This window comes from Melanotaenia boesemani, chromosome 14 (assembly GCF_017639745.1).
Source record: "Melanotaenia boesemani isolate fMelBoe1 chromosome 14, fMelBoe1.pri, whole genome shotgun sequence".
NCBI classification, from domain to species: domain Eukaryota; kingdom Metazoa; phylum Chordata; class Actinopteri; order Atheriniformes; family Melanotaeniidae; genus Melanotaenia; species Melanotaenia boesemani.
In genome coordinates, this window is record NC_055695.1 from 26,041,081 (window position 1) to 26,067,139 (window position 26,059).

General features: G+C 38.4%; 1 protein-coding gene across 3 annotated transcripts; it reads left to right on the plus strand.

Moving 5' to 3' along the window:
* Window positions 1-42: 42 nt before the first annotated feature.
* On the plus strand, window positions 43-11,404 carry oma1 (OMA1 zinc metallopeptidase). 3 transcript variants are annotated; one of them, XM_042006415.1, is made up of 8 exons: window positions 43-778; window positions 1,500-1,728; window positions 1,945-2,118; window positions 2,264-2,371; window positions 5,180-5,308; window positions 6,253-6,327; window positions 7,509-7,658; window positions 10,103-11,404. In XM_042006415.1, exons 1-8 carry the CDS (start codon window positions 423-425, stop codon window positions 10,427-10,429), a joined length of 1,548 nt encoding a protein of 515 aa, XP_041862349.1. In that variant the 5' UTR covers window positions 43-422; the 3' UTR covers window positions 10,430-11,404. The 3 variants fall into 3 exon arrangements, with proteins under 3 accessions (XP_041862349.1, XP_041862351.1, XP_041862352.1); XM_042006417.1 differs by having other exon boundaries at window positions 43-368; XM_042006418.1 differs by having other exon boundaries at window positions 43-368; window positions 1,503-1,728.
* Window positions 11,405-26,059: the final 14,655 nt, after the last annotated feature.

Here is a 26,059-nt window from a genome sequence, read left to right on the forward strand (position 1 = left end):
GTGACCGGAACGGTTGATACCGAAGTGTTTCCGGAGGAATCATTCACGAAGCTGGAATGTCGCACATCCAACCGGTTCTAATATTTTTACTCTAAGTTGCGTAATTTCTCGTCTTTCCACTAAAATGCGACTTATTTGAGTTGGGAAAAAAATGTCGATCACTGTATAAAATGTCATAAAGTATTTTTGGACAAGTGCAGCCGCTAAAGTGTACCGTCACCGAACTGGTAACCAAGGTTACTCGTAGCTAGCGCCCCCATTAGCATTGACTTTGACAGTTGAGAACTGCCCAGAGGGTCGACATGAGTCCACCATTGAGCAAGTTAAAAAGTATCATATCGACCTACGATAGTAATTTCTTCTCTAGGGTGAGCATAACTAGCCTTTATGCAGTATAAGGTGTCCTCTTTCCTGTAACAACGATGTCCTTACTTTGCCGTAGCGTTTTAAGAAACTGTCTCGCTTATCGCTACATACATCCAAAGTTCCGACTTTATAAACAAGGAAATGAGACGTGTTTAGTCCCTCACAGCAACTTTCAAACAGCTGCTCAACTGAGAGCCGCTGTATCAAGACCACCTTTATTATTTTGTGGCAATGGCGGCACAGAGTGTTTTCTTTATTGCGTCAAACCCACAGTACCTGTGTCCTGCTCACCTGCTCTAAAACAATGTGTTCACCACTTCCACACTTCTGGCTCCATGAGGGCCCTGCCCGTTCCCTTCATATGGATGGTTCTTAAACCTCTGCAGAAGCTTGCGGCCATATTATTGGGCAGGTAGGAGGCAATGGTAATATGTAATGTTTCATAAACTTAAATAAGTTTAGATAAGAGTTGCATTTAAAGCAGTTTACTTTAATATAACGTGCAGAAAATCAATAACATTTTAATCTACTTCTGTAGGCATTATGACGATGGCGCATTATTTATTCTACTTAGGAATATATATGTAAATGCCTTATAATTGTATCAGAAAATATATCAATTCTATATATATATATATTAAATGCATTTGAAAACGTTTCTTTCTTAACAGCTTTTATGTGATCATTTTAATTAATTGTCACAATTTAATCATTAGCATAGTGTCTTTGATAAAAAAAAAACATGAGCTTCACATAGTTGCTCAGTTTAATCTTAGAAGTTTTGATTAAATTCAGTATTTCAGTATTCCCTTTGAGGACTCAAACAAAATGACTATTGTTTCATGCCTGGTTTGGCGGATTGCTTTGAGGTTGTTTTTTGCCTGTTTCGTTGCCTTAAGAATGCCTCCTTGAAGAAGAGACGTAGATCTTAGTCTGCATTTCTGTAGTTCTGACTGAAATTATTGTGGCTGATTTTTTCCCCTTTACTTTCTCTGCCAAAATCCAAACAATCTCAATAATTCTTTTCTTTAAGTGTTATACTGTTAAGCAATATATGATTTAGACTTAATGCATGAGGCTATATGAGCAGCATATAGGGATATGATAAAAGTTATGCTTTCATTTGTCTACAGAAGTATAAGGAAGTGGTGGGTGGCTCTACCAGACAACCGCAGGCAGCTCATGCGTGAATGGGTCCTGAGGAGACGATGGCATCTGGTGGCAGGGGCAGGAGTTGCTATGGTGATACTGGCCCTTCTCCTCCTTACACACCTGGATGAGTCCCCAGTGACAGGACGAATCCGCCTCCTGGTGTTCAGCAGAGAAAAGTACATGGAGTTGGCTACTCTGATATCAGAGGCGGTGAGAGAGGGGGGCTAGGGTGTGTTTTACACAATGTTTGTATGCAGAGCATTGCAAATATCTATTTTACTCATAGTTTAGCATGATTGAGATGGCAATGAAAACAGTAAATGCAAGGAAGATTAAATTTGCTTAAGGGGGTGGAGATTAAAATGTAATGTGATTAGAAGGAAACAAAATCCTTCTTTAAAAATTGTTAATTTCTCTGTGTTTCAGCACATGGAGGAGTTTGGAGAGCACCTGCTTCCAGTCACTGACCCTCGTCACCAGATGGTGGAGCAGTTGGTGCAGCTTTTGGCACAAAGGAACAAGGACATTTCTGAAGTCTCTGAAATCCCCTGGAGTGTTCATGTGGTGGACACTCCAAACATCAATGCATTTGTCCTGCCAGTGAGTATAAAGAAAGGCAAACTGAAAACTTTCTTCTTATCATAGTTTCCTTGTATTTTACTTTTGCCCGTATTTTTACTTAGGAGTGTAAAATTTATGCAAAAACAGCACTTGGCTCAGATGTGTCATGTTTTTCTTTATGTAGAACGGGAAAGTGTTCATGTTTACGGGGATGCTGAATGCTGTGGCAGACATTGACCAGCTCATCATTGTTTTGGGACATGAAATGGCACATGCTATACTTGATCACTCTGTAAGTACAAGACCCTCAGCCTTCTGTGTTTTGCGCATTGTTTCTACTACTACTACTACTATGATTTTCTACTCTATTCTGGTTTTTTCTTCCTCACAGCCCAGTAGAAAGTATCCTCACTGTTAGCACAGCTGTTCAAAACTCCACTGTTATTTTTTCCAGAAAAAAAGCCTCTCAGATTTTTGTCAGAGAAGTCCATTGTGCAGGATTTAGTGACATCTGGTGGCACAAATTGCAAATATTCAGCCAACTGAATAAACTCTCACTTACCTTATAATTAAAAATGGATACAAAACTAAACAAAAAACTAAGCTAAAATGAATTTGTTCCTTCAGAGGTACTGTAATATCATGGCAAAAGGTGAAATATAAATAGTTTGCTTTTTAGTGATCAAAACATAATGGATATATGCTTATTGTCACATAAATCTTCACTAATAGTGACCAGTGTTGTGCAAGTTCATGCTTTTCGTGAATGAACTCAAAGTTCAGCTCTCACAGGTTAACATGAATAGTTCATGTTCAGAGTTGTAGTTTAAGGTTCAGTTATTTATTTATTTATTTTTAACCTGTCCTATCCAGCATCATTGCAAACAAAATGACAATCTGGTTGCTTCTGAACAAATTTGCTCTGCCAAGGGGAGGCCTATGGGTTAAGGCTCCTCTTGATAATCTGATTAATTAATTAATTTACTTTGAATCACAGAATCTATGTAATCTTGCTGGACCTGACCGGAGGGGACAGAAAAAGATGGAAAATATCAAAAAGAAGCAAAGAGAAAGAAGAAAGGAGACAAAAAACATCACAGACAGAAGGCAACGACCCTTCAATCCACACCATCACCAGACAACAAACTGTTAGACTTGTACATGAACACGCCAGAAAATTTCCTACAACTTTTACAAAAAAAAACAGAGCAGCTAGTCATTAAGAGTTTTTAAATAATAACCAAATCAAAAAGACATATCATGAAAGTAGCACAACAGCGACCAGATACAAACTCAGAGGAAAAAAAAGAAGAATTATCTCTTAGTATAAAAATCTACTGGACAGCTCAGTGACTGTGTCAGCATGCAGAGCATGAGGAATAAGGAGTGATCAGTGATGAAGAGTGGTGGGTGACATCGTGCAAATGCGACCACTCCTCTATGGAGGTCAGAGGCCGACCAGGGCAGCCCAGAGACCCGGGCCCTCAGCAGCAGCCCCGGAGCACCAACCCAAGCCACCCCACCCCGAAGACGACTCCAGCCCCACTGGTAGGGCGGCAGAGGTGAGCCCCAGCAAGAGCCCCTGCGGTCTTGGGGCACAGGTCCCAGTGGGCGAAGATCGGCAGCCGCCGGCTACCCAGGGCAGCCCGAACGAAGTGCCCAGGGCCCCAGAAGCCCAGAGGCGGCCCCCACGCCCCCCAAAGGCAGAGGGCCCACACCATGCCTAGGAGGACCAGGCCCCCTCAGACAACCACCGGGCGTAGGCCAGCACACACCCCGATGTTCCAGCCGCACACCCCGGGAATCAGGGTGCCATCGACCCCCCTCCCCCCAAAGGTTCAGTTCATTAAAAACATTTTTTTAGGTTAGAAGTGAGAGAAAAAGATGACTTGAGAAAGAAAATAAATTTAAGTGTTGTGTCTTGCAATGAAATCACCTAGACCTTAAATTCTATAATGCAAAAACATGTGGAACAGATGTGTGGACAGAGGACCAAAATAACCTTTTTCAGTGTTAAAAAGTCAATCTTTATTTGCAAATAACGTTTCGTTCAACATTCATAAAAAAAGAAACTTGTTTTGAATTTGTTCTGCACAGCACTGATAATGACAATTATTAGTTTTCTTTTATTTTATAAGTTTTATTGAATTTCTGCCAACAGATAAAAATTTGTATGACATGCAAGAATGTAGTTTAAAGCAGAAAAAAGCCTCTAAAACAAACCTGTTTAGCTACTGAAGCAGAGTTGTTGCAGTATGCTGTGTGATGCCATCTGCGAGGCTTAGCTGCTCAGTAGCAGACCTTGTTTTGGAAGAAGAGTCACTAGAAACACCTCAAGTTCAAATGATGTTCGAGAACAAACTTTAGTTATTCGCAGGCCCTACGAACACAGAGGTGAAGCTTTCCTACTGGAAGCCTTCCAGGTCTGTCTTACACAAGAATGTAAAATATGCTCACTGACATTCTATAGCTGCATCATTTACTATATGGGGTTATACACAGACATCTCCTGACTATTTATTAACCTCCTCCCTGCCTCAGGGTTGTAATATTGGCTGAAGTGGCATTAGTTGCAGTGCTGTTACATCAGCTGTTGATAAAAGACTCTCTGACAGTCACCTCCAAGTACTCACTAATCTTGTCTGCTCTATGATGACCACAGTCACGCTGTTAGTGAACAATGTCATCATTTATTAACTTCCCACAAACAACCGTTTTCCTGTAGCCATAAAGACCATTTTCTTGTTCTTAAAAAAAGTGTCTAATGAAGTTGTGGGTATTTCAAGCCTTCAAACATCCTCAGAGGAAATGCTTGAAGGAGATTTTAATTAGATGAGGGGAATGAGCATTGATGAGCACGGTGTTACACGGTAAGTGTGCAGTATTGGATTGGCTGTTAAAACCTCTAAATCTGTTACAGCGAAAATGTTTCATTAAAATAGATGGGAACGATCAATATGTTCCAGCTGCCTCCTTGAGCTCCCAAAAACTTCTTAACACAGTTTTTTTCTTTTTCTCTCTCTTTCTCATTCATCTCCACCACAATCCTTTGCTTCTCTCCTTCATTCCTTTTCTCCTGTCACCCTCTTGACCCCCCCAGGCAGAACAGGCCAGCCTGTCTCATGTTGTGGACCTTCTGTCTCTTATTCTGGTGACAGCCATCTGGGCCATGTGTCCCGGAGACAGCCTGGCCGTGCTGGGACAATGGGCAAAGGACAAGATCACAGAGGTGAGGCATTGCTATTCACCCCCCCCCCACAAAAAAACCTTACCATCTGGATTTAACTAAGCACAAAGATAAAAGCCTCCAACTGGAGAAGCGCTGACTTTTTAAAACATTTCTGCTAACAAGTGAAGTTATTTCACCCAAACGGATGCAGTGAGTAGCTTCTAATTCCTGAAAGAAACATGTCAGAGGACACTTGCTGCCGAGATGATCCACTCTCTTTGAAAAGGGTAAAATTATTGATCCTTTGATCTATCTAGCTTTAATGGTCGAGCAAACAGGAGATGGCTGAAATTAGTAAAACTGGATTTCCACGAGCACAATGTGAAAATAAAGTGAAGGTTTAATGATTAAACAACCTTTTAGTCCTACCATCTATACGTAAGGCTAATCAGAAAACAATTAAGATTTGTATTTTTTTAGAAGCATAAAGATTGGACTGTATTTATGTGATGAGGTCATTTGGTATAAAGAGTCTACAGTTTCCTTGCTCCAGAGTGATCATAACGAGAAAAGTAGTGGATGAAGTGCTGCAACTATCATGCCAAATGGCTAGTGCACAAGTGGGGGAAGCATTGTGATCTGGGGAGCATGAGTTCAGACCGTTAACTATCTTTGCAATGTTCCAGGAACACTTTACACAGTAGTCTGACTCTTTCATCGTCAGTACAAAGTCTTGGTGAAAAATGAATGTAACTCTGGCTTATTGAAACCATTTCATGGCAGATGGGTAATAATGGAAACTGAAGTTAGTCCAACAAAACGTTAGTCTGTGACTTTCCTGTAGACAGACAGTGTAAATGAAGCTATGGGCCATTAAACCCACATCTAGTTACAAAAACCTTACTCAAAACTTTTAAAAAATTTTATTAAATGTCAGGAAAAATCTTGTTCCTTTTACACAGTTATATGTACTGTAAACCATCATTTGTCTCTCTCTCTTGCAGCTGATATTCAGCCGTCCCTACAGTCGGAAACTGGAAGCTGAGGCAGATGAAGTCGGATTGCAATTAGCTGCAAAGGTATCACGATTACTAGATTGTCAATACTAGACAGAGATTTAGACAGAGATTTGTTCACACAAAGTTCAGTTTAGGCATCAGTGATACGTATTACTCAATCTCTGTCTTTTTTTTTTTTGTCTTTGGAGGAGTTTAAAGTTTGTTTTTGACTTGTCCAGCTTATAATACTAAAATAGCCCTGAGGACGTTCTAAGAGTTAGTTCAACTTTGACTTTAGTCCTAAACATTTTAAAAGAAGCCAGCACTCAGAGCCGAGTGAAAATCATGTGGTAATATAACTATGCTTTTCCTCGATCTTGGTGGCAAACATCACAGGATATGAGATAGATGACTGAGGCTTAATGAGGATTTAGAAAGAAAACCACAGACAACCAGATTGCACTTACAGTAAGCTGTCTCATTGGTCTACTGTGGTGATATTACAAATGTGGACTACAAAAAGTACATTACAAACTTAACCGTGTATTTTTTTTATTCTATTTTTAATTTATTCAGTAAAAACCTGGACAGTCTGGAAAAAATATTAATTAATTTACATGGTCAGTCAATTAAGACATTTAAAAAGTGAAAATAAATCACAAAAGTGAATGGTTGGTTGCACTTTACATCTGCACGAATCCCATTTGAATAGATGAATATCTATTTGAATTAATTGAGCATAATTTTAAATGTTGCTGCCCTTTTTTTTAAAAAAGGATCTTGTAACATTTTATTAGCTAAAAGAGAGAGGAAAGCATTATCATGGATGCCACGCAAATACTTTCATGTCATTTTACTCTTAAAAACCGTTCCTCAGCAAAAGCTTCAACTGTACCCCAACTGTACCAGGCCTCTTCTGCTCAAATTTAGGATATTTTATCTCTTTTGAGATTTTCCCATGTCTATTGCCAAGAAGTACTACATTGCATAAGTATCCTTTAACTGAATAGGAGGACTTATTTAAAATGTTTTTGCTCCTGAAATGTTTGTGATTAATTTAAGATTACAGAATCTCCTCTGATGCAGCCGTTGTTCTCACAGCATGTAATTTGACGGCAGGACACCAGGGGGCAGTGTTGTCAAACTAACCCAAACTCATACAAACTATAAGTAAGATTTTTTCCACTTAGCATGAGACAGAGGGATGCCACATCATGTATGTGTTTTTTATTTAGTGATGTGTGTGTGTTTGTCCTTTCTAGGCATGTGCAGATGTGCGAGCAGGTCCTGTGTTCTGGCAGCAGCTGGAACTCGTAGACCGACTTACAGGAGAACCCACTTTACCCGAATGGCTGTCCACACACCCATCACACAGAAACAGATCCAGTCAACTTGGCCGTCTTATACCACAGGTAAACACACACACACACACACACACACACACACACACACACACACACACACACACACACACACACACACACACACACAGATACACATGCACACAAACGCACTGTTATTATTTTTGATTGATTTCATATTTATTGTACAAGTAAACAGTACTAATTCATAAACTTATCTCAAGAACAAATTAAAGTCAAAAGATTTCTAATGCTGTGTTCCTGCCTGTTGTTTTGAAGGAACAGTGTAGCTTTAGGAGTCATTGGAACAAATCTTAATGGAACTAATGAAGCGTCTGGAGATAAGCATATCCACCTGCAGACACAGAGTTGGGGGTAGAGAAGGAGGACGAAAGGAGAAGGGAGAGACTTCAGGGAGGAAGGGAAAAGATGTAGGGTGTTAAGGAAGGCAAAGAAAAAAATAGCTGCACCAGGGCCAGGAGGCCTGCTAAAATATATGTCTTATAGGAGTTGAACTGAGGACCTGACAGAAAACAGCCTTATCATTAGCAGCTCAATCTCACATGCCTGCACGCTGTGCTGGCACTGTGGCAAGACAATCAATGGTGTCTGAAAGCTAGAAGGAAATCCAGAGACAGTTAAGATAGTAGTTTCTATGAAAAAAGTCAGTATCCATAATCTTTACTACTCACACGTAGGTGTGTTTTGTGTCTGATAGATTTTCAGTATATCAGGAATTAGTGAGTGTTAGTTGGACTATTAATACACTGTCATATGTTCTAAGCTTAAAGCTTGAACAGATGCGTCAACCACTAATTTTCCATCAAGTGGGTGTGGTGTTGCATATGTGTTCTGTGTATATGATACTGAATCTCTGCATTCTCAGTTGTGGACTGACCTTTAGCCCCAGTGTTTGTCAAGGCCAGGCTGTAACCACAGGCAGTGAAATGATGAAAACTGTTGCCTGGGGATTAATTGATTCATATAGTTTGTGTGTGTGCATTTGTGTGCTGATAAAACTCTGATTCTAGTATGATAATGCAATAGCCTCCTCACACCAAACAGTTTGATCTAGCAATTCAGCACAGAGGAGCCAGTTAACAGCTGAGCTAAGTCATGTGAAAGTGATGCATAATGTGATGTTTTTAACCTTGCGAAGGGGGTACAGCCTCAAGCTGCTTAACCCGACTCTTCTGGGGGCACTCCACCTCCACAAGTGTGCTCATTGTCCTAAGCAAAGCAAATTAAGTCCACAGGTTGCACAAGAGGCAGAGCCTGTTGAGTGGCAAGCCAAGTGCATATACTGTATTTGTGGTGATTTTAAGTGTGAGTGAAGAGCGTATACTTTACTGCTGCAAAGTAACTGCATTTATTTTCCATCTGCACTGTTTTCATTACTGTTAACTGGGCTGAGTCCTTCAATTTTTTAAAGCCACTTTATCGCAGATAGAAATGACACCTTTAGGTGGATCCTTGATAAGTGAAATAAATAAAAAAAAATCTGTGCTGGGCAATGATTCAAAATTTTAATCACAATTAATTGCATGAAATGTTGTGATTAATCGCATTGTTACGGACAAAATGTACTTGGCCTACTGCTATATGAAGAAAATGCAGTAAATTTTAGTTTACAAACACTAAACCAGGGTTCTTCAAGCTGTGGCTCCAGAGCCACAAGTGACTCTCTGGACCTTCCACAATGGTTCTTAATACATGGCTAAAAATGCTAAAGAACTAACTAATGTTTTTAAATATAGATATAATAACAAATGCAGGTTTTTAGTAAATTTAAAATATTTTTCATGGAATAATTGCATTGATTTTCCACAACATAATGACACTAAAAGTACCAGTAATATTTTCTTTTTTCTATTTTCCTTGGAAAACTATGGTTGGAAACTGTGGTCTTCTTTTTTTTTTTTTTTACAAAATTTTTCAAAAATATCTACATCATAACAAAAACGTCTGTCTATCCCTTTTTTGGCAAAATAAAAACGTGTTCTTTAAAAATGACAACACATTTCCTATAGTGGATATTTATCAAAAATTATAAGTTGTCTTTTTTTTAAATGGTCTCGTAACATTTGTGGCTCTTAACAAGTTCTATTGAGCTGGCTGAGGGGAAAACGTCTCTTTGGTTTGAAACAAGTTGCAGACCCCTGCACTAAATAAATAAACAGACTTAGCAGCAGTTTTCTCTTTAAACAGCAACAATTAAAATATTTCTTCATATATATTTATGAAATCAAATATTTATGACAAAAAGGGATGAAATTTTCAGGATTTACTAACTAAAAGGTAAAAAGTCAGCAGGATGAATTTAAAGCTGTGAAGCTGCTTCCTTCTAAACACAGAAGCAACAATATCTGATGAATATCAGCATCAGGTGAACAGACAGAAAACATGATTACAATCTCACAGCTTCTAGATGGTGAGGAGAGAGAATTATGCACAATAACTTCCATCCATTTTTTTTTTTCCATTTTTCTATCTAGGCTCTGGAGTTGAGAGAAAGTTGCGTCTGCCCTGCTCTGCCTCCAACTGACCCCCGTGTTGTCTTCTTAGAGACTGTCCAAATTTTGTTGGAAAAAACAAAGGACCAAGTTGGGGGAGAGCCAGAGAGGGTACCGGAGCGACGACCCACCTCGGTCCCCGTAGGACTGCCTGCGGCATCGGTTACCCAAACTGCACTCTCTTCTTCCTCCAATGTAGATCAGTTAAGCAAAGGCAGGGTCCCAAACATGGCAGCTTCCACCCGTCTTGTTGCTGCAGGAGAGAGATCTCAACATTTACAGCAAAACACCAACTGCCAGGAGAGTTAAAACTTCACAAAGAAACTCTCCAGTATTTTTCTCGCCTATTAAAGTTCTGTTACGATGGTACTTCAGTTGAAAGTAGAGCAGGGGTGCTCATGTGAGAATAGGAATAGGTAGTTGGGATCATGATAAATTAAGAAAAAAATGGGGTAAAAGTCATCAAAATCAAATTAAGAATGCTATCCATGTTTGGCGACTACAAAGATACCGCATTAATTATATAACCTTGAGCAAGGAAATGCTGAATTAATTAGTAAATCTTCCATACATTATGCGATTAATATGTGCATTATTCATCGACACACTGTAACAGGCAAGAGTAAGCACTTATGTGTGCATGTTAGAGGGTGTATCCACAGAAGAATGAGAACATCTACATTCTTTCTGTGACCACTGCATTCTCATGCAGTGCACACTTTATGCACTTTATGCATTTTTTAGCCTGAGGCACTTAATAGGGTAAATTTATGCCAGGTTGTTTGAAAACGTGGCCCTCTGCACAGGAATGCCAATATCGAGCATCAAGCTATGAGAAATATTTTATTTTATTTTTTAAAATCATTTTTAACAAGGCACGTTGACTGAGAAAACATTGATAGTTACAGCAAAAGTCTGTGGGAGCAGTCACGCACTGAAGAGGTGAGGCCAGTTATGGTTCAGATCTAATCTGGACTAAAATGACACACTTGGATATACTGTGAAATCAAAACGTTAAAACTTTGTTTTCATTGGCGATAAATAGTTTTATTTATGTTTAGCTTTTTTAGGTGCTGAGCCAAAATATCAGCAAAGCCTCTTTAACCCACTGTGGGAGCTTTGCTTTACATCATACAGATAATTAAAGCGTTTTTCTATATCAAATGAAGCGGTCTGTGATCGGTTTTGTGCAACATGATGCCATGAAACGCTTGGGGTGTGTTAGTTTTTGCTTTCAGCAGAAACATGTCCTTTTCGCTGTTTTTCTGAATTAAAATGCTGGGGAAAAATTTTATCTTGGTTTGTTTTTGTTTTTTTCCTCTGTGAGATCCATAAACTGACATGGATCAAAGCCTCCCAGTCCACAACAGAAATGAGGATGGAAACACAGTGTAACATGTTCTGTGTGTGTGAAATTAGCAGCCTGTTTGACATTGCACTGGAACATCAAAACCTCCTCATCCTCACACCAACCAATTAGAAGCTGGGTAAAAGATGAATTTCTTTTGAAGTGTTAGTATGCATATTTGTGTATGTGTGTGTAACCGCAGCCCTATTGCCAGTTACATAATGATGTCACGCTCCTCGAAGGTATTCCTGCTGGCCTCTCACATCTGATTAGGGACAAATAATGCTTAGAAATCTGTCTTTGAATTCTGAACCAAAGAAATCTCAGTGCAGCTCTTCTTATAACTTCATGTTATAGCATCTTCAATGCAAGATCAGTTTTTGTATTAGGTAGCTCTGGAATATGCACCGGGGCGGCATGGCTCAGTGGGTAGAGTGGTTGTCCTGTAGCCCAAGGGTTGCTAGTTTGATCCCAACCTGGAGAGCTCATGTCGAGGTGTCCCTGCGCAAGACACGGAACCCCTAATTGCTCCTGATGGGTCGTGGTTGAGCTTCCGCCATCAGTGTGTGAATGTGTGTATGAATGGGTGAATGTGGCGTACATGTAAAGCGCTTTGGATAAAAGCGCAATATACGTACAGACCATTTACCATTAAAGGGGCTGCAAGGTGGTGTGGTTGTTAGCACCGCAGCGTCGCTGGTTTGAATCTCGGTTGGGGGGCAGGGGGAGGGAGGTTGAACCTTGAGGGCTGTGGCCTTTCTGTGTGGATACTCCGGCTTCCTCCCCCCATCCAAAGACATGCATGTTAGGTTAATTGATGACTCTAAATTCTCCCTAGGAGTGAGTATGAGTGTGACATGGTTGTTTGTCTCCTATGTGTTGGCCCTGCGATGGACTGGTGAACTGTCCAGGGTGTACCCTGCCTCTCACCTGTTAATGCTGGGATAGGCTCCAGCTTACCCGCGACCTTTAATGGACTAAGCGGTACATAGAATGAATGAATGGAATATGCACCTATTTAATATGTGCTGCAGATAATGAGAGAATATAATCAAACTGGAAGGAAGCATTACTTACCTTCATTGTAATAGGGACTTCCCATTTCCTGGTTGCATCGTTGTGTGCGCGCTGGCAGCTGGAAGCAGCTTCCTCACCACTCATAGAGAAATGGGAACATGAACAGGCAACAGATGACATGCTCTCACCCAGAGGTAATTGTAATGAGTGTGATAGAATACGCACCATGCATTGAGTAATTGTAGCCTACTGCTGGAGTCTAAACAACACAGCGACAGAGGGCTTGACAAAAGAAAACAAAGAAACATCAGTCAGATTGAAGCAGAAATAGAAAATAGATAAAAGGGGACTGACAGGAGCAAAGAAAAGATTTGATTTCAAATGTTTAATTTATATTCAAATCACTTGTTTGATTTTTAACGTGGTGCAAAAGCTGGGTAATAAAGTTCTCATTTCCGTTTCATTTATTTATTTTTTTCCACATACATTGCCTTTAGCAAAAGTTGGAAATCAAATGTCTACTTTATGTCTGTAAATCCACTTTAAGTCTCTGTTTGTTTTGTGTTTGTATTTTCTTCCACCCACTAGAGACATGAGATGGCTTCTGAGACCTCCGACGAACTGCTCACAGGTATTTTGAGGTATTGTCGAGCAAGGAGCTGTTGAAAAGTAGAAGGAGCAGTAAAGGCAGCACACCCACACCGGAGAAAGCTGATTGCCTGGTAGTCGGCAAACTCTAGATGCTGTTTCCCCAACAAAAACACTCCCAGAGAGAGTCAGGGCCGTGAAAGCACAGCCCAACACATCTGCTGTGTAGGTGGCTGAATGATGTCCCAGAATGCAGGCTGGCTGCCCTCTGACCTCCCTATGGAGTGTTGCTCGAAGTGGCTCATCCTCAGCTCAATTTCCTGGATCCGCCCCAACAAACACACACACACACACACATGCAGCAGCTGGCTGTGATGTGTAAAGGGAATACGTAGATGGAGAAGTGTGTCTTTGTATGTGTGGTTGTGGTAAAAGTTGCCATGTCCTTCCACTACGCATTAATTATAAATGTGGCATGTGGGTGTCTGATTGAAATGAATATTTTACTGCTTTTAATCACTGCCATTGCCAGAGTGATGGAGCATCTGGCTATATTACCTGGGTAATTAAAGAAGCTGACTCACACGCGAACACAGTCTCCGAGACAGAAGTACTCTGGAGGTTTTACTAATGAGTCAAAATTAGATTTGGAATGTTTTGAAGCAATAGACCCCACAGATAAGTACAGACAGCTCCTTCTTTGTTGCTGTTGTGTAATACTCTGATTAGCAAAAGGCTTTTCAAACAGCCCAGTAGACAACACGTGTTGTCTATTGGCCATATAGTTAGTGTCTATAATCATGAAGAGCCAATGGACTTAATGAAAAATGCAAACTGTTTGCATATAAAAAGTGGTAAATGGTAGCGAGAGTTAATTGTCTTGATAAAAATTCATCTATCCCTGTTCTAGATTAAATTATGCTGCCACCTTTAAGCAGTTTTATATTGACACATCATGTGCATTTCTCTTCACTGTACATACCTGGAGCCAAAATATTATTTTTAGCAATCAGGACAGAACCATGGAACTAGGGTTGTTCGTCTCTGATGCTGTCTAGTGTCATTTAAGTAGGTTGATAAGAGAGCTTTTCCCCTTACTATATAAAAGTCTATGTCTGCTGCAGATTTAACTCTTTCCATCCAGAAGGTCCCTGTTCTCAGACTAGCCTTAATCTTTAATAGGTTGCATTTTAGCAACCTAGCAGCATTCTTTGATGATTGCCAAGCATGGCATATTCAATGACGAAGCCACCTAATGCGACTGTGATCACAAACATAGCATTGCTGCATGTTGTTCCTGTTGCATTAAATGTGGTGAAGTTGGAGTTTATACATTTTAGAAGAGAATCTGTCTCTGTGAGTTATTGTTAGAAAGTTATTTATTGTCTAATTTAGCAGATTTGGTATGGTGGTAGTTAAACCTTATTTTTTGTTTTTAAGATCTCAGGGGACACAGAGACTTATCAGATTTTAGAATTTACACTCACTAGCCACTTTATTAGGTGCTAGTACCAGGTTGGATCCCCCTTTGCCTTCAAAGCTGCCTTAATTCTTGGTGTCATAGATTTAACATGGTTTTAGAAACATTCCTCAGAGATTTTGCTCCATATTGACATATGACAGAGTTGTCGGCTGAACATCCATGATGAGACTCTCCTGTTCTACCACATCCATTGGATTGAGATTTGGTGACTGTGGAGGCCATTAGAGTCCAGTGAACTCATTGTCATGTTCAAGAAACTAGTCGGAGATGACTTGAGCTTTGTGACATGGTGCATTATCCTGCTGGCAGTAGACTTTAGAAGATGCTACACTGTGGTCATAAAGGGATGGACATGGTCAGCAGGAATACTCAGGTAGGTTGTAGTGTTTAACCCATGTTCAGTTGGTACTAAGTGGCTCAAAGTGTACCAAAAATATCTCCCACATACCCCCCACAAAGGAGTGACATCTGGTGTGGTCTTGTGATGCTGTAGCCCATCTGCTTCAAGGTTCGACATGTTTCACATTCAGAGATGGTATTCTGTATACCTTGGTTGGAACCAGTGGTTATTTGAGTTACTATTGCCTTTCTATCATGTCCAACCAGTCTGCCCATTCTCCTCTGGCCTCTGACATTAACAAGACATTATCCAGGCAACTACTGCAATTATACAAGTATACCAAACAAAGGGGTTCCTTTATTTATTTATTGTTTTTTATGATTTTTTTTACTTTGTATGTGTGAAACTGTAGCTGGCTGGATTGAAGTTTTAAGTTTTTCTATGTGTAAATTTAACCAATATCTTAGGGCAGAAGCCAAGGGGTGTCATTGCTAGAGATGATGATACAACATACAATAGAAGCAAGTCAGAGAACTTTTTTTTATTGCGCATTATTAGAAAATAATAAATAACGTGCTTGATTTTCTGAGTAAAACTGAAGTTTAATTAAATAAAATGTAATTTCTTCATTTCAGAACTGAGGTTGTGTTTGAACAACAGCAAAGAGAAAAGCTGTGGTCATCAAGGCTATCTAGGTATTTTCTTTCAGCTCGTGGTAAAGGTCTTCCTCTAATGGCTTCTTATGTTCTTCTTCTTCTGTCCCTCTGTGTTATCGTCATAATCTATGCTTTTGTGTGTGCATGGTTGGGCTGGTAGAGTTTTATAGTTGGCCTGTTTGGATGGTATCAGAGATTAGGATGTTAACACAGTCCCTCATCTGACTGCATCGATCCCAGCTCTCACAATGGAATTGCATTAATACTAACAACTCCAGGTACAAGCTTTACCCCTCTCTCTCTGTTTTACATCTGCTTCTCTGTCAGCATTGATTTACATTTGAATAACCAGCCTTCTTCCTGATCTTTCAACACAGAGAGGGGGCAATTTAATAAGGGGAATGAGAGAAGGAAGATTGCAGAAGCCAGGGGGGACTGAAGGATGTGGAGATGAGATGAAATGAAATTTTTTAAATCTGTCTTCCTCAGCTGCTTTGACACTAGTTGCTTTGAGTGTTGAAGTGCATATTTCAAGTAACAACTCAGGATAAATGTATTAAAACAGTGTTAAACAAATTCTTCTTGTGTATTTATGTAGAAAACTGAGTTGTTGCAAATGTATAGTTCACTCTAGAACTAGCAGTAACAAATTAAGATTCTGTACTGTGGGGTGCTGGATAGCTGACCTGCTTAAGTAGGGGGCCCCACTTACAGAGACTGAAGCTCCTCCATGCAGCCTGCCCAAGTCCTAACCTGTGACCCTTTGCTGCAAGTCATACCCCCTTTCATATAAGTAGCTTTCAAATTAATGCCACTAGTGATTCCATTTTAAAAACGCATTCTTTTTTGGTTCAATTACTTTAAAACTTTATCTGAATTGAGCTCTAAATTTAGAATAATTTGGTCTACTTGTGTAAGAAGAAGAAAAAAAAGAATAAAATAAGCACAAACCCACCTCCATCTCAGAGTGTCAGTGCAGCAGTGCATTGTCCTCTTCCTCTCATCTCCTCTGTGATCCCTGTGAATCCATGAAAACAACACGGCAGAGTAGAATTCAGACCAAAACACTGTCAGTCAATGTCAGCCAAATTCAGCAAACTGTGACGGACCCTGTTGTGCATTTAGACCTAAAGTAAAGCACAACTAGCAAGCACAGCAGGTGTGTTTTGATGACTTTGGCAGGACATATTCAACACAGATGCTGCTATCTTTCAATTTCGTTCATCCACGCTGTATATGGCCAACTCTTTTATGTTAGATTTTGGCGCACAGTTTTCCAGGCTGAGCCTGGCACTTTGTTATATGTAGTAGCCTCATTTTGAACTGATGTTTCCTTCTCTAAAGCTTAATTGCTGAGGAAATATTTGTTATTCCACTAAAAATATAATTGAAGAGCGCAGGTTGAGGTCTGAGAGTTTAGTTTTAGTTTGTTTATTTTTGTTTTCAAGGGCTTTAATTTATTACAGTTTTTCTGATGTACAAAAGGGACAAAGCAATAGATACAGCATACCAGAAAACACAAAGCAGAAAAATATACATTTTATTTTTTGTCTATTTTTTTCAACGTTTACATTCTCAGCAGAGATATATTAAACAGAAAAATCCTTAACTGTCAATAAAGCAAAAAAAAAAAAAAAAAAGAAAAAAAAAAGAAAAAAAAAAAAGAAAAAAAAAGTACCTTGAAATGACTACAGTTTATTCAGGTAAGACATATTTTACAGATTACTGGCCAACAAATTCCTTACATCCACTCAAAAACCATGTACATCTATGACAAATGCCAGTCAAGTCATCTACAAACATCAAAAAAGGAAATGAAAGAGAAAAAAACTGTATAAATATTAATTTTTTTACTTTTTTAAGATTATCTGATTTGGTTTTAGTAAAATATAACCAGCTGAATAAACTTCAAGGTACATTTTTTTTGTTTTATTGACAGTTAAAGGGACCACAATCAGCTTTTGGCATCAACAATATTCTGAGGCCCAATTCTACTTTAAAAAAGTAAGGGGGTCAGTGTAAGGTACTACACTGTAAAGAAAGATATACCATATTTACTCAATAAAATTGAGGCAACAGATTATACCCAACATTATTAATAAAATATAATTATCTTTGTAACTGAGTAAATTTAAATTAAATGAGACTCTTTGGAGTTAACCATTTAATATGAGTAGATTTAATTAAAATACATAAAGAAATTAATTAAAACTCAAACAAAAATATTGAGTAGATATCAAAAGGAGAAATGTCGATGTTAGTAAAACATACTAATAAAACATAATTAAATTCTACATACAAGTACTATTTAATTGAGTAATAAGGATATATCTTAATCATTGACTTTAGCTGAATTTACTCAGTGGATTTAATTAAATCTAGATATAATTTTTATGTAGATATATTGTCATTATCTCATGACCTACATTTCAAGATAAGACTATAAAGTGTACCAGGAAGTACAGAGGGAATAAAACTCAATTTACCGAACACAAATGAAATGCTTTCCAAAAGTAAGTTTTAATCATAAAAGTTAGAGCATTACATTGCAAACTTTTACAAAAACTGACACTATTTTTGTGAGTACATTTGCCTACAGACTTACATTTACAAGAAAATTAAATGCTTGTGACAAATAAGAGAGGAGACCATTTATGGTCATTGTATAAACTGAAAAACCTGCATGTGCCCCAACAGAGAACATGCAACAGAACAATTTGTATATCAATATTTTTACCTTGAACTGACCACAACAGAAATTTCACCGACATTTGAAATGTTCAAACATGCAATTCTCAGCTCTGATAAAGCTGAACCTTGTGTGGCACAAAAGTGTGAGACCATTGTCTCACTTCAAGCCAGACGTTTGCTCTTGAGGGACTGACAGCTTGGATGCATCCAGTTCCAAGAAAAGTTTTTGAAATACCTCCAAGGTATACTTCAACTGCTTGGGATAATCGAGATTCAGTGCATAGGTCAAGCCCAAGAGGAGACAGCAAGCTCTTGCAATATCTCTAAATCCTTTGGTGACTTCTATGCCCTCAATGACAATGCCAGTTTCCTTTGGGCTGTCACTTGTGGAGGCTATGTCTTTTGTGAACACAGTTATTGCCACTACAAGCTGTTTCCCCAAGTTCTCGGTGCCCTGCAACATGCCATAGCATAAACTATTTTTAAATGAATGAATGAATGAATGACTTTATTATCATTGCACAACAATTACATCAATAATCATTGGCAGTGAAATTCTTAGATCCCAGGCTGTCCTAACAATGCTAAAAAGAATATAAACCACATGAAAATAGTCAAACACAAAAAGCAAGAATACTACAAATAAGTTATACAATAAAATATATAATAAGCAATAAGAAAATGCTATTATTTAAAGTTGGTGTTTCTCCTGGCAGCATTTAGAAATCTTATGGCCTGCGGTACGAAGCTGTCCGTGAGCCTGGTGGTATGGGCTTGAATGCAACGAAACCGTCGACCAGACGTAGCAGATAAAACAGTTTGTGATTGAGGTGGCTGGGGTCCTTAATGATTTTGGTGGCCTTCCTCCTACACTGCTGGGTGTAGAGGTCCTCCGTGGATGGCAGGCCCGTAACGGTGATGTGCTGAGCAGTTTTCACCACCCTCTGTGGAGACTTGTGGTGGAGCTGCTGTACTAGGCAGTGATGCAGCTAGTCCGTATACTCTCAATGGTGCACCTATAAAAGTTGCAGAAAATCCTTGAATCCATGTTGAGCCTGTCAATCTGTGGTGCCGCCTGTCAAGAAGTTCAGGATCCAGTCACAGAGGTGTTAAATGCTGAGCTGTAGTCAATAAACAGCATTCTCACATATGTGTCCATCTCTTCCAGAGAGTGTAGAGGGTGAAGATGATAGCATCTTCAGTTGACCTATTGGGCCTGCAAGCAAACTGAAGTGGGTCTAATGAGTCTGGGCTGGAGGAAGTGATGAATGATTTGACTAACCACTCAAAGCACTTCATGATGATGAAACTGAGTGCTACTGGGCGGTAGTCATTCAGGCAAAGGATTTTAGTTCTCTTGGGGACAGGGACAATGATGGTCTTCTTGAAGCATGTGGGGACTAAAGACTGGAGCAGTGACATATTGAAAATGTCTGAAAAGACATCTGCCAGCTGGTCTGTACACACCTTGAGAGCTCTGCCAGGGATGCCGTCAGGTCCAGTAGTCTTATGTGGGTTTATCCTTTTTAAAGTTCTGCACACATCTGCCCTGGTTATCACAGGTGGGCAGTGGTCCTCCTGAGCCTTTTGTACCTCTGTATCTGTAGAGGTGCTCTCAAAGCGGGCATAAAAGGTGTTCAGATCTTCAGGCAGAAATACAGACATCACCTCATACTGCTGGTCTTCTTTTTGTCGTCAATAAGAGTTTTTAATCCGGCCCACATGCTACTATTGTTGGAGCCCGTGTAATAAGACTCCACTTTGTCCCTGTACTGTCTCTTTGCACTACACATAGCTCTCTGGAGCACATACTTGGACTTCCTGTACTCCTCCAAGTCACCTGAGGTATAGGCGAATCTTTGTTTACATCTTTTTGCGCATGCGCGTGTGGTTGGGTGGCAAGAAGACCTGTTGAGATGGCGGAACCTAGCATAAACAAGAAAGTAAGCGGGCGAAATCCAAATTATATAAGTACTCTAAGCTCCGAAGACCAGAGGAGGTTTAGAGAGAAACTAAAAATTTGTGTTGCAGACAAAATTGAACAAATACAAAGCCCATATGAAGTCTGGGATGACGAAAAATACTGGTCTGACTCACCTGCATCTTGGCCACAGATGTGCTGGGGAGATATTTATTCTTATTTAGTTGAAAGCCCTGGACCCTTGACCCACGAGAAGTTAAAAGCTTTTAAAAGCCTCGAAGCTTACAACTATTTTGTTTCAAGAAAGGTTGGGCCAATCTTTTCTGTGAAACAAAAATCAGTGGTCGTGCTCAAAGCGGAGGTCAGACCCGGCCAAGCAGAGTCACAGCGTGATTCGCATCTTCCGTGGGTGATCGCCCAAGAAAACGGTGAAATAATCACATGTCACTGCGACTGCAAAGCCGGGTAAGGCTTTATTTATCAGTGCCTTTGAATTTTTCATTTTAAATCTGATGACTGTTTTTCAATTTTATTGGTCCTGTTAACTATAATTTAAATGGTGTTTGGTCTATCGTGAAAAACGATCATAACATCTTACAAAATTTTTCTTTCAAATCCAGTCTAGGAGAAACATGCAGTCATGTAGCAGCTTTAATGTTTAAAGTAGAAACAGCGGTCAGGATAGGACTTACAACAGCTGCGTGTACCAGTGAGGCTTGCAGGTATCAAAGCACAGCTGCAGAATCTACTGTTTTGTTCATCTGATTAGAAAAGATCCCACCTTTGAAATGACAGTTTACTCTTTTAAATGTGGATTTGGTCTGCAAATGGATGTTGGTTTGTAGAAATCCAAAAATACACACCTTATTTTCATGTTAAATGTTTCAGATGGAATCAGGTTTTTGGAAACAACTCTCTGACCGCACCTGCAGATGAAATCAACTTCAACCCCAGTACAAAAACAGAAACTGCCCCAAGGCCAGCATGTCCAAAGAAGGGTAGAATTCCACTGGCTTGTACCAGGGGGGATGAGGGATACATGGAGGCATATGGTGGCTTTATCAGTGAGCTAAAAGAAATTTGCCCCACCGCGTGTGTGTTCAAGTCCCTGACGAGATTGGACCCAGAAGAGACAGATACAGCAAACAGCGAGTCCAATTCCACTGAAGATGAAGGTAAAAATTTGCATCCTTCTTAAAAATTACTCTTTACTGTTCAGTATTTAATCTTGGAACATAAAACTGGATTATTCTGTTTTACAGATATGGGCATTCCAGCTCATACATACATGGACAAAGGTGAACCTTACCAGGTGTTGGTAACACCATGTCAGAAATCGCAGCTCTGTCATCTACATGCCAAGAAGTCTCCCGGTTCAACGCCATTCCCACTAAGTGGTACTAAGCTCCAAAGATGGGGAGAGTCTCCACGAGAGATCTCAGCTGAACATATATCTCATGTGAAATCACTCTCTGTCACATATGATCAGGCAAATGAACTTCAGAATGAAACAAAGCAACAGGCAGACTGTCCCAAATGGTTTCAGCTTAAGTACTCTAGACTCACAGCTTCAAATTTTGGTCAGATTTGCAGGAAAATGAGCTCCAAAAGAGCCAAACCAGAACTAGTTGCACATAACATGCTTCATCCAAAGCCCCCCACTGATTTCCAAAAAAAAATGTTTGATTGGGGAAAAGAAAATGAAAGCATTGCCATTCAAGTTTACACAGGACTTGCACAAAGAAAGCATGTCACAGTACATGAGTGTGGGTTGTACATTAGCCCAGAAGAACCCATCCTAGCTGCTACTCCTGATAGAGTTTGTTATGATAGCACAGAGTTCAGTAAGTGGGGCATCATTGAAGTGAAATGCCCATTTAATGCTAGAGACAAAACCCCAGCTGAGGCAGCAAAATCAGAGAAGTTCATGAGTGAATTGCATGATGGGGCCCTAAAACTCAAACATGATCATGAATATTATCACCAGGTACAGGGACAAATGGCTATTACTGGAGCACAGTGGTGCGATTTTGTCATCTATACAGAAGCTGGCTTCTATCCGGGCTTTAAGTTTAACACGACTTCACCGTTAACCCAGGGCTTCTGATTTGGAAATGTCTGCACAGTAATCGTCATCAATGCACTTCCCTATGTAATCAATGACCATGTCCATGTATGTGCTCATGTCAGTATCCTTAAACATACCCCACTCCGTTGTGCTGAAGCAGTTGCGCAGAGCTGAGTCTGATTGGACAGACAACTGCTGAATGGTCCGTGTCGCTGGTCCGTGACACTTCAATTTCTGTCTATAGGAAGGCAGAAGCAGAACTGAGACGTGATATAATATGAATAATATAAAATATAATAAAATAAAAAATAAAGGAATAACAAAAAAACAAAAAAACAAACAAACAGAAAAACAAACACTCATTAGAAAAAGGATTGCCTAAATTAAAAATTTACCAAAATACCCCCAAAACTAAATACCTCAGTTGGAGTTACATCTGTTCTTCTTGTCATTTTAAAACAAAATAAAGAACCCAAATTTACCTCTGATGTGACAAGCCCAACAAGTAATGAACCTGATAAAGGTACCAAAGAACACAAAACCAATATAAAACAGACATTTTTTAACACAATGTCAAAGAAAATAAAATAAACATAAATAATAAACAAGACCAGAAATTTGTAAGAGTAAGTACTGAATGGTTCATTCAGAAGGAACAATTTCTAATAGTGTTTTTATAATCATTTAGAGGGGACTCCATTGTGTTAGTGAAATATTATGGTTACATGAGGAATTGTCATGACACTAACTTTCCAAAGATGGTCAGGAAAATTAAAAATGGATGGTATGACTTCTTCCTTTAAATGAGTTGACTTTCGAGTCCTGTCAAAGTCCTCTGGGTTAAAATGTGAGCTGCAGAAGATTGAACAGTCTTTCACAAAGTTTTTCCTCCTTCTGCTATCCATGCTAATTGTTCATAGAAAGAAAACACTTAAGGTTAAGCAGGATTTTTTTCCCCAGATGGCGCCTTTTCACAGAAGTTAATGGATTATGATTATTTAGTTAATCTAACATAATAATAGATAAAACAAGCATATTTCATGCTAGCAGCTGTTTAGCTAGCTTTTATGCTCGGATTAAACTAGCTTAAAGTAGCAATTTTTGTTGAACTCTCAAACATAGAACTAGCAGCTGTTTTGCAGTTGCTAATTGTACATTTGAAAGAAAACACTTAAGGTTAAGCAAGGCAAGGCAAGGCAGTTTATTTGTATAGCACATTTCATGTACAGGACAATTCAAAGTGCTTTACATAAAACAAAGACATTACAGATATTTAGAATAGTAAAAGGCATCAACACATAATCACAATAAAATAATAAATTACATTAAAATGATTAAAAGCAAGATAAGTTAAAAAAGTTACCGTGCAGATTTCATGCATAGACGCATGAGAAAAGAAATGTTTTTAACCTGGATTTAAAAATGTCTACATTTGGTGAAAGTTTAATCTCCACTGGCAGTTTGTTCCATTTGTTTGCAGCATAACAGCTAAATGCTGCTTCTCCATGTTTACTTTGGTCTGGACTAGTTGACCAGAGTCTTTGGATCTAAGAGCTCTGCTAGGTTTGTATTCTCTAAACATATCACAGATGTATTCTGGGCCTAAACCATTCTGGGATATGTAAACAAGGAGAAGGGTTTTAAAATCTATTCTGTGACTGACTGGAAGCCAGTATAAAGATTTCAAAGTAAATCCTTACATTATAAATTTTGGCTTCTTTATAAAAGTTCTTATTAAATTTGTTCAGTTAACCTCATATTAGTAAACCAAAAAATATGAATACAAATAAGCATGTTTCGAGCTAGCAGCTGCTTAGCAGGTACTAATTGTTCATGTGCATTTTAAAGAAAACACTTAAGGTTAAGCAGGATTTTTGTTTTCCAGATAGTACCTTTTCACAAAAGTGAATGGATTATGGTTATTTGGTTAATCTAACATAAAAACAAGGATGGGAAATAATGGATACAACATTCATGCTAGCAGCTGTTGAGCTGTTTATGCTCTGGTTAAACTAGCTTAAAATAGCTATTTTTCTTGAACTCTTAAACTTAAATGTCAAAGAAAATCCTTACATTACAAAATACATTTGGCTTTTTCTTACAAGTTTTTATTAGATTTGTTCAATAAACCTGACATTCCCAAAACAAAAAAGCATGAAAACAATAAGCATGTTTAATGCTAGTAGTTGTTTAGCTAGCTTTTATGCTCTGATTAAACTAGCTTAAAGTAGCAATTTTTGTTGAACTCTCAAACATAGATTTTAAAGAAAATCCTTACATCATGAAAACATTTGGCTTTCTCGTATTAGTTCTTATTAAATTTGTTCAGTTAACCACATATTAGTACAACAAAAAACCATGAATACAATAATCATGTTTTATAGTAGCAGCTGTTAGCAGTTGCTAATTGTTCATGTACAATTGAAAGAAAACACTTAAGGTTAAGCAGGATATTTTTCTTGCATGTAGTGCTTTTTCAGAGAAGTTAATGGATTATGGTTATTTAGTTAACATAAAAACAAGCATGGGAAATAATGGATAAAACAAGCATATTTCATGCTAGCAGCAGTTTAGCTAGCTTTTATGCTATCGTGAAACTATCTTAAAGTATCTATTTTTCTTGAACTCTTAAACATAAATGTCAAAGAAAATCCTTACATTTTAAAAACACTTGGCTTTTTCGTAGAAGGTCTTATTAAATTTGTTCAGTTAACCACATATTAGTAAAACAAAAAAGCATTAATACAATAATCACGTTTTATGCTAGCAGGTGTTTTGCAGTTGCTAACCAACATTTGAAAGAAAACACTTAAGGTTAAACAGGACTTATTTTTGCATGTAGTGCCTTTTAACAGAAGTTAATGGATTATGGTTATTTAGTAAATTAAACACAAAACAAGCATGGAAATAATGTAAAAAAACAAGCATATTTTATGCTAGCAGCTGTTTGGCTAGCTTTTATGCTCTGGTTAAACTAGCTTAGCATTTTTCTTGAACATAAATTTCAAAGCAAATCCTTACATTATAAATTTTGGCTTCTTTATAAAAGTTCTTATTAAATTTGTTCAGTTAACCTCATATTAGTAAACCAAAAAATATTAATACAATAAGGCTGTTTCAAGCTAGCAGCTGCTTAGCAGGTGCTAATTGTTCATGTGCATTTTAAGAAAACACTTAAGGTTAAGCAGGATTTTTGTTTTCCAGATAGTGCCTTTTCACAAAAGTTAATGGATTATTGTTATTTGGTTAATCTAACATAAAAACAAGGATGGGAAATAATGGATACAACATTCATGCTAGCAGCTGTTGAGCTAGCTTTTATGCTCTGGTTAAACTAGCTTAAAGTAGCTATTTTTCTTGAACTCGTAAACATAAATGTCAAAGAAATTCCTTACATTACAAAATACATTTGGCTTTTTCTTACAAGTTTTTATTAGATTTGTTCAATAAACCTGACATTCCCAAAACAAAAAAGCATGAAAACAATAAGCATGTTTAATGCTAGTAGTTGTTTAGCTAGCTTTTATGCTCTGATTAAACTAGCTTAAAGTAGCAATTTTTGTTGAACTCTCAAACAGATTTTAAAGAAAATCCTTACATCATGAAAACATTTGGCTTTCTCGTATTAGTTCTTATTAAATTTGTTCAGTTAACCACATATTAGTACAACAAAAAACCATGAATACAATAATCATGTTTTATAGTAGCAGCTGTTAGCAGTTGCTAATTGTTCATGTACAATTGAAAGAAAACACTTAAGGTTAAGCAGGATATTTTTCTTGCATGTAGTGCTTTTTCAGAGAAGTTAATGGATTATGGTTATTTAG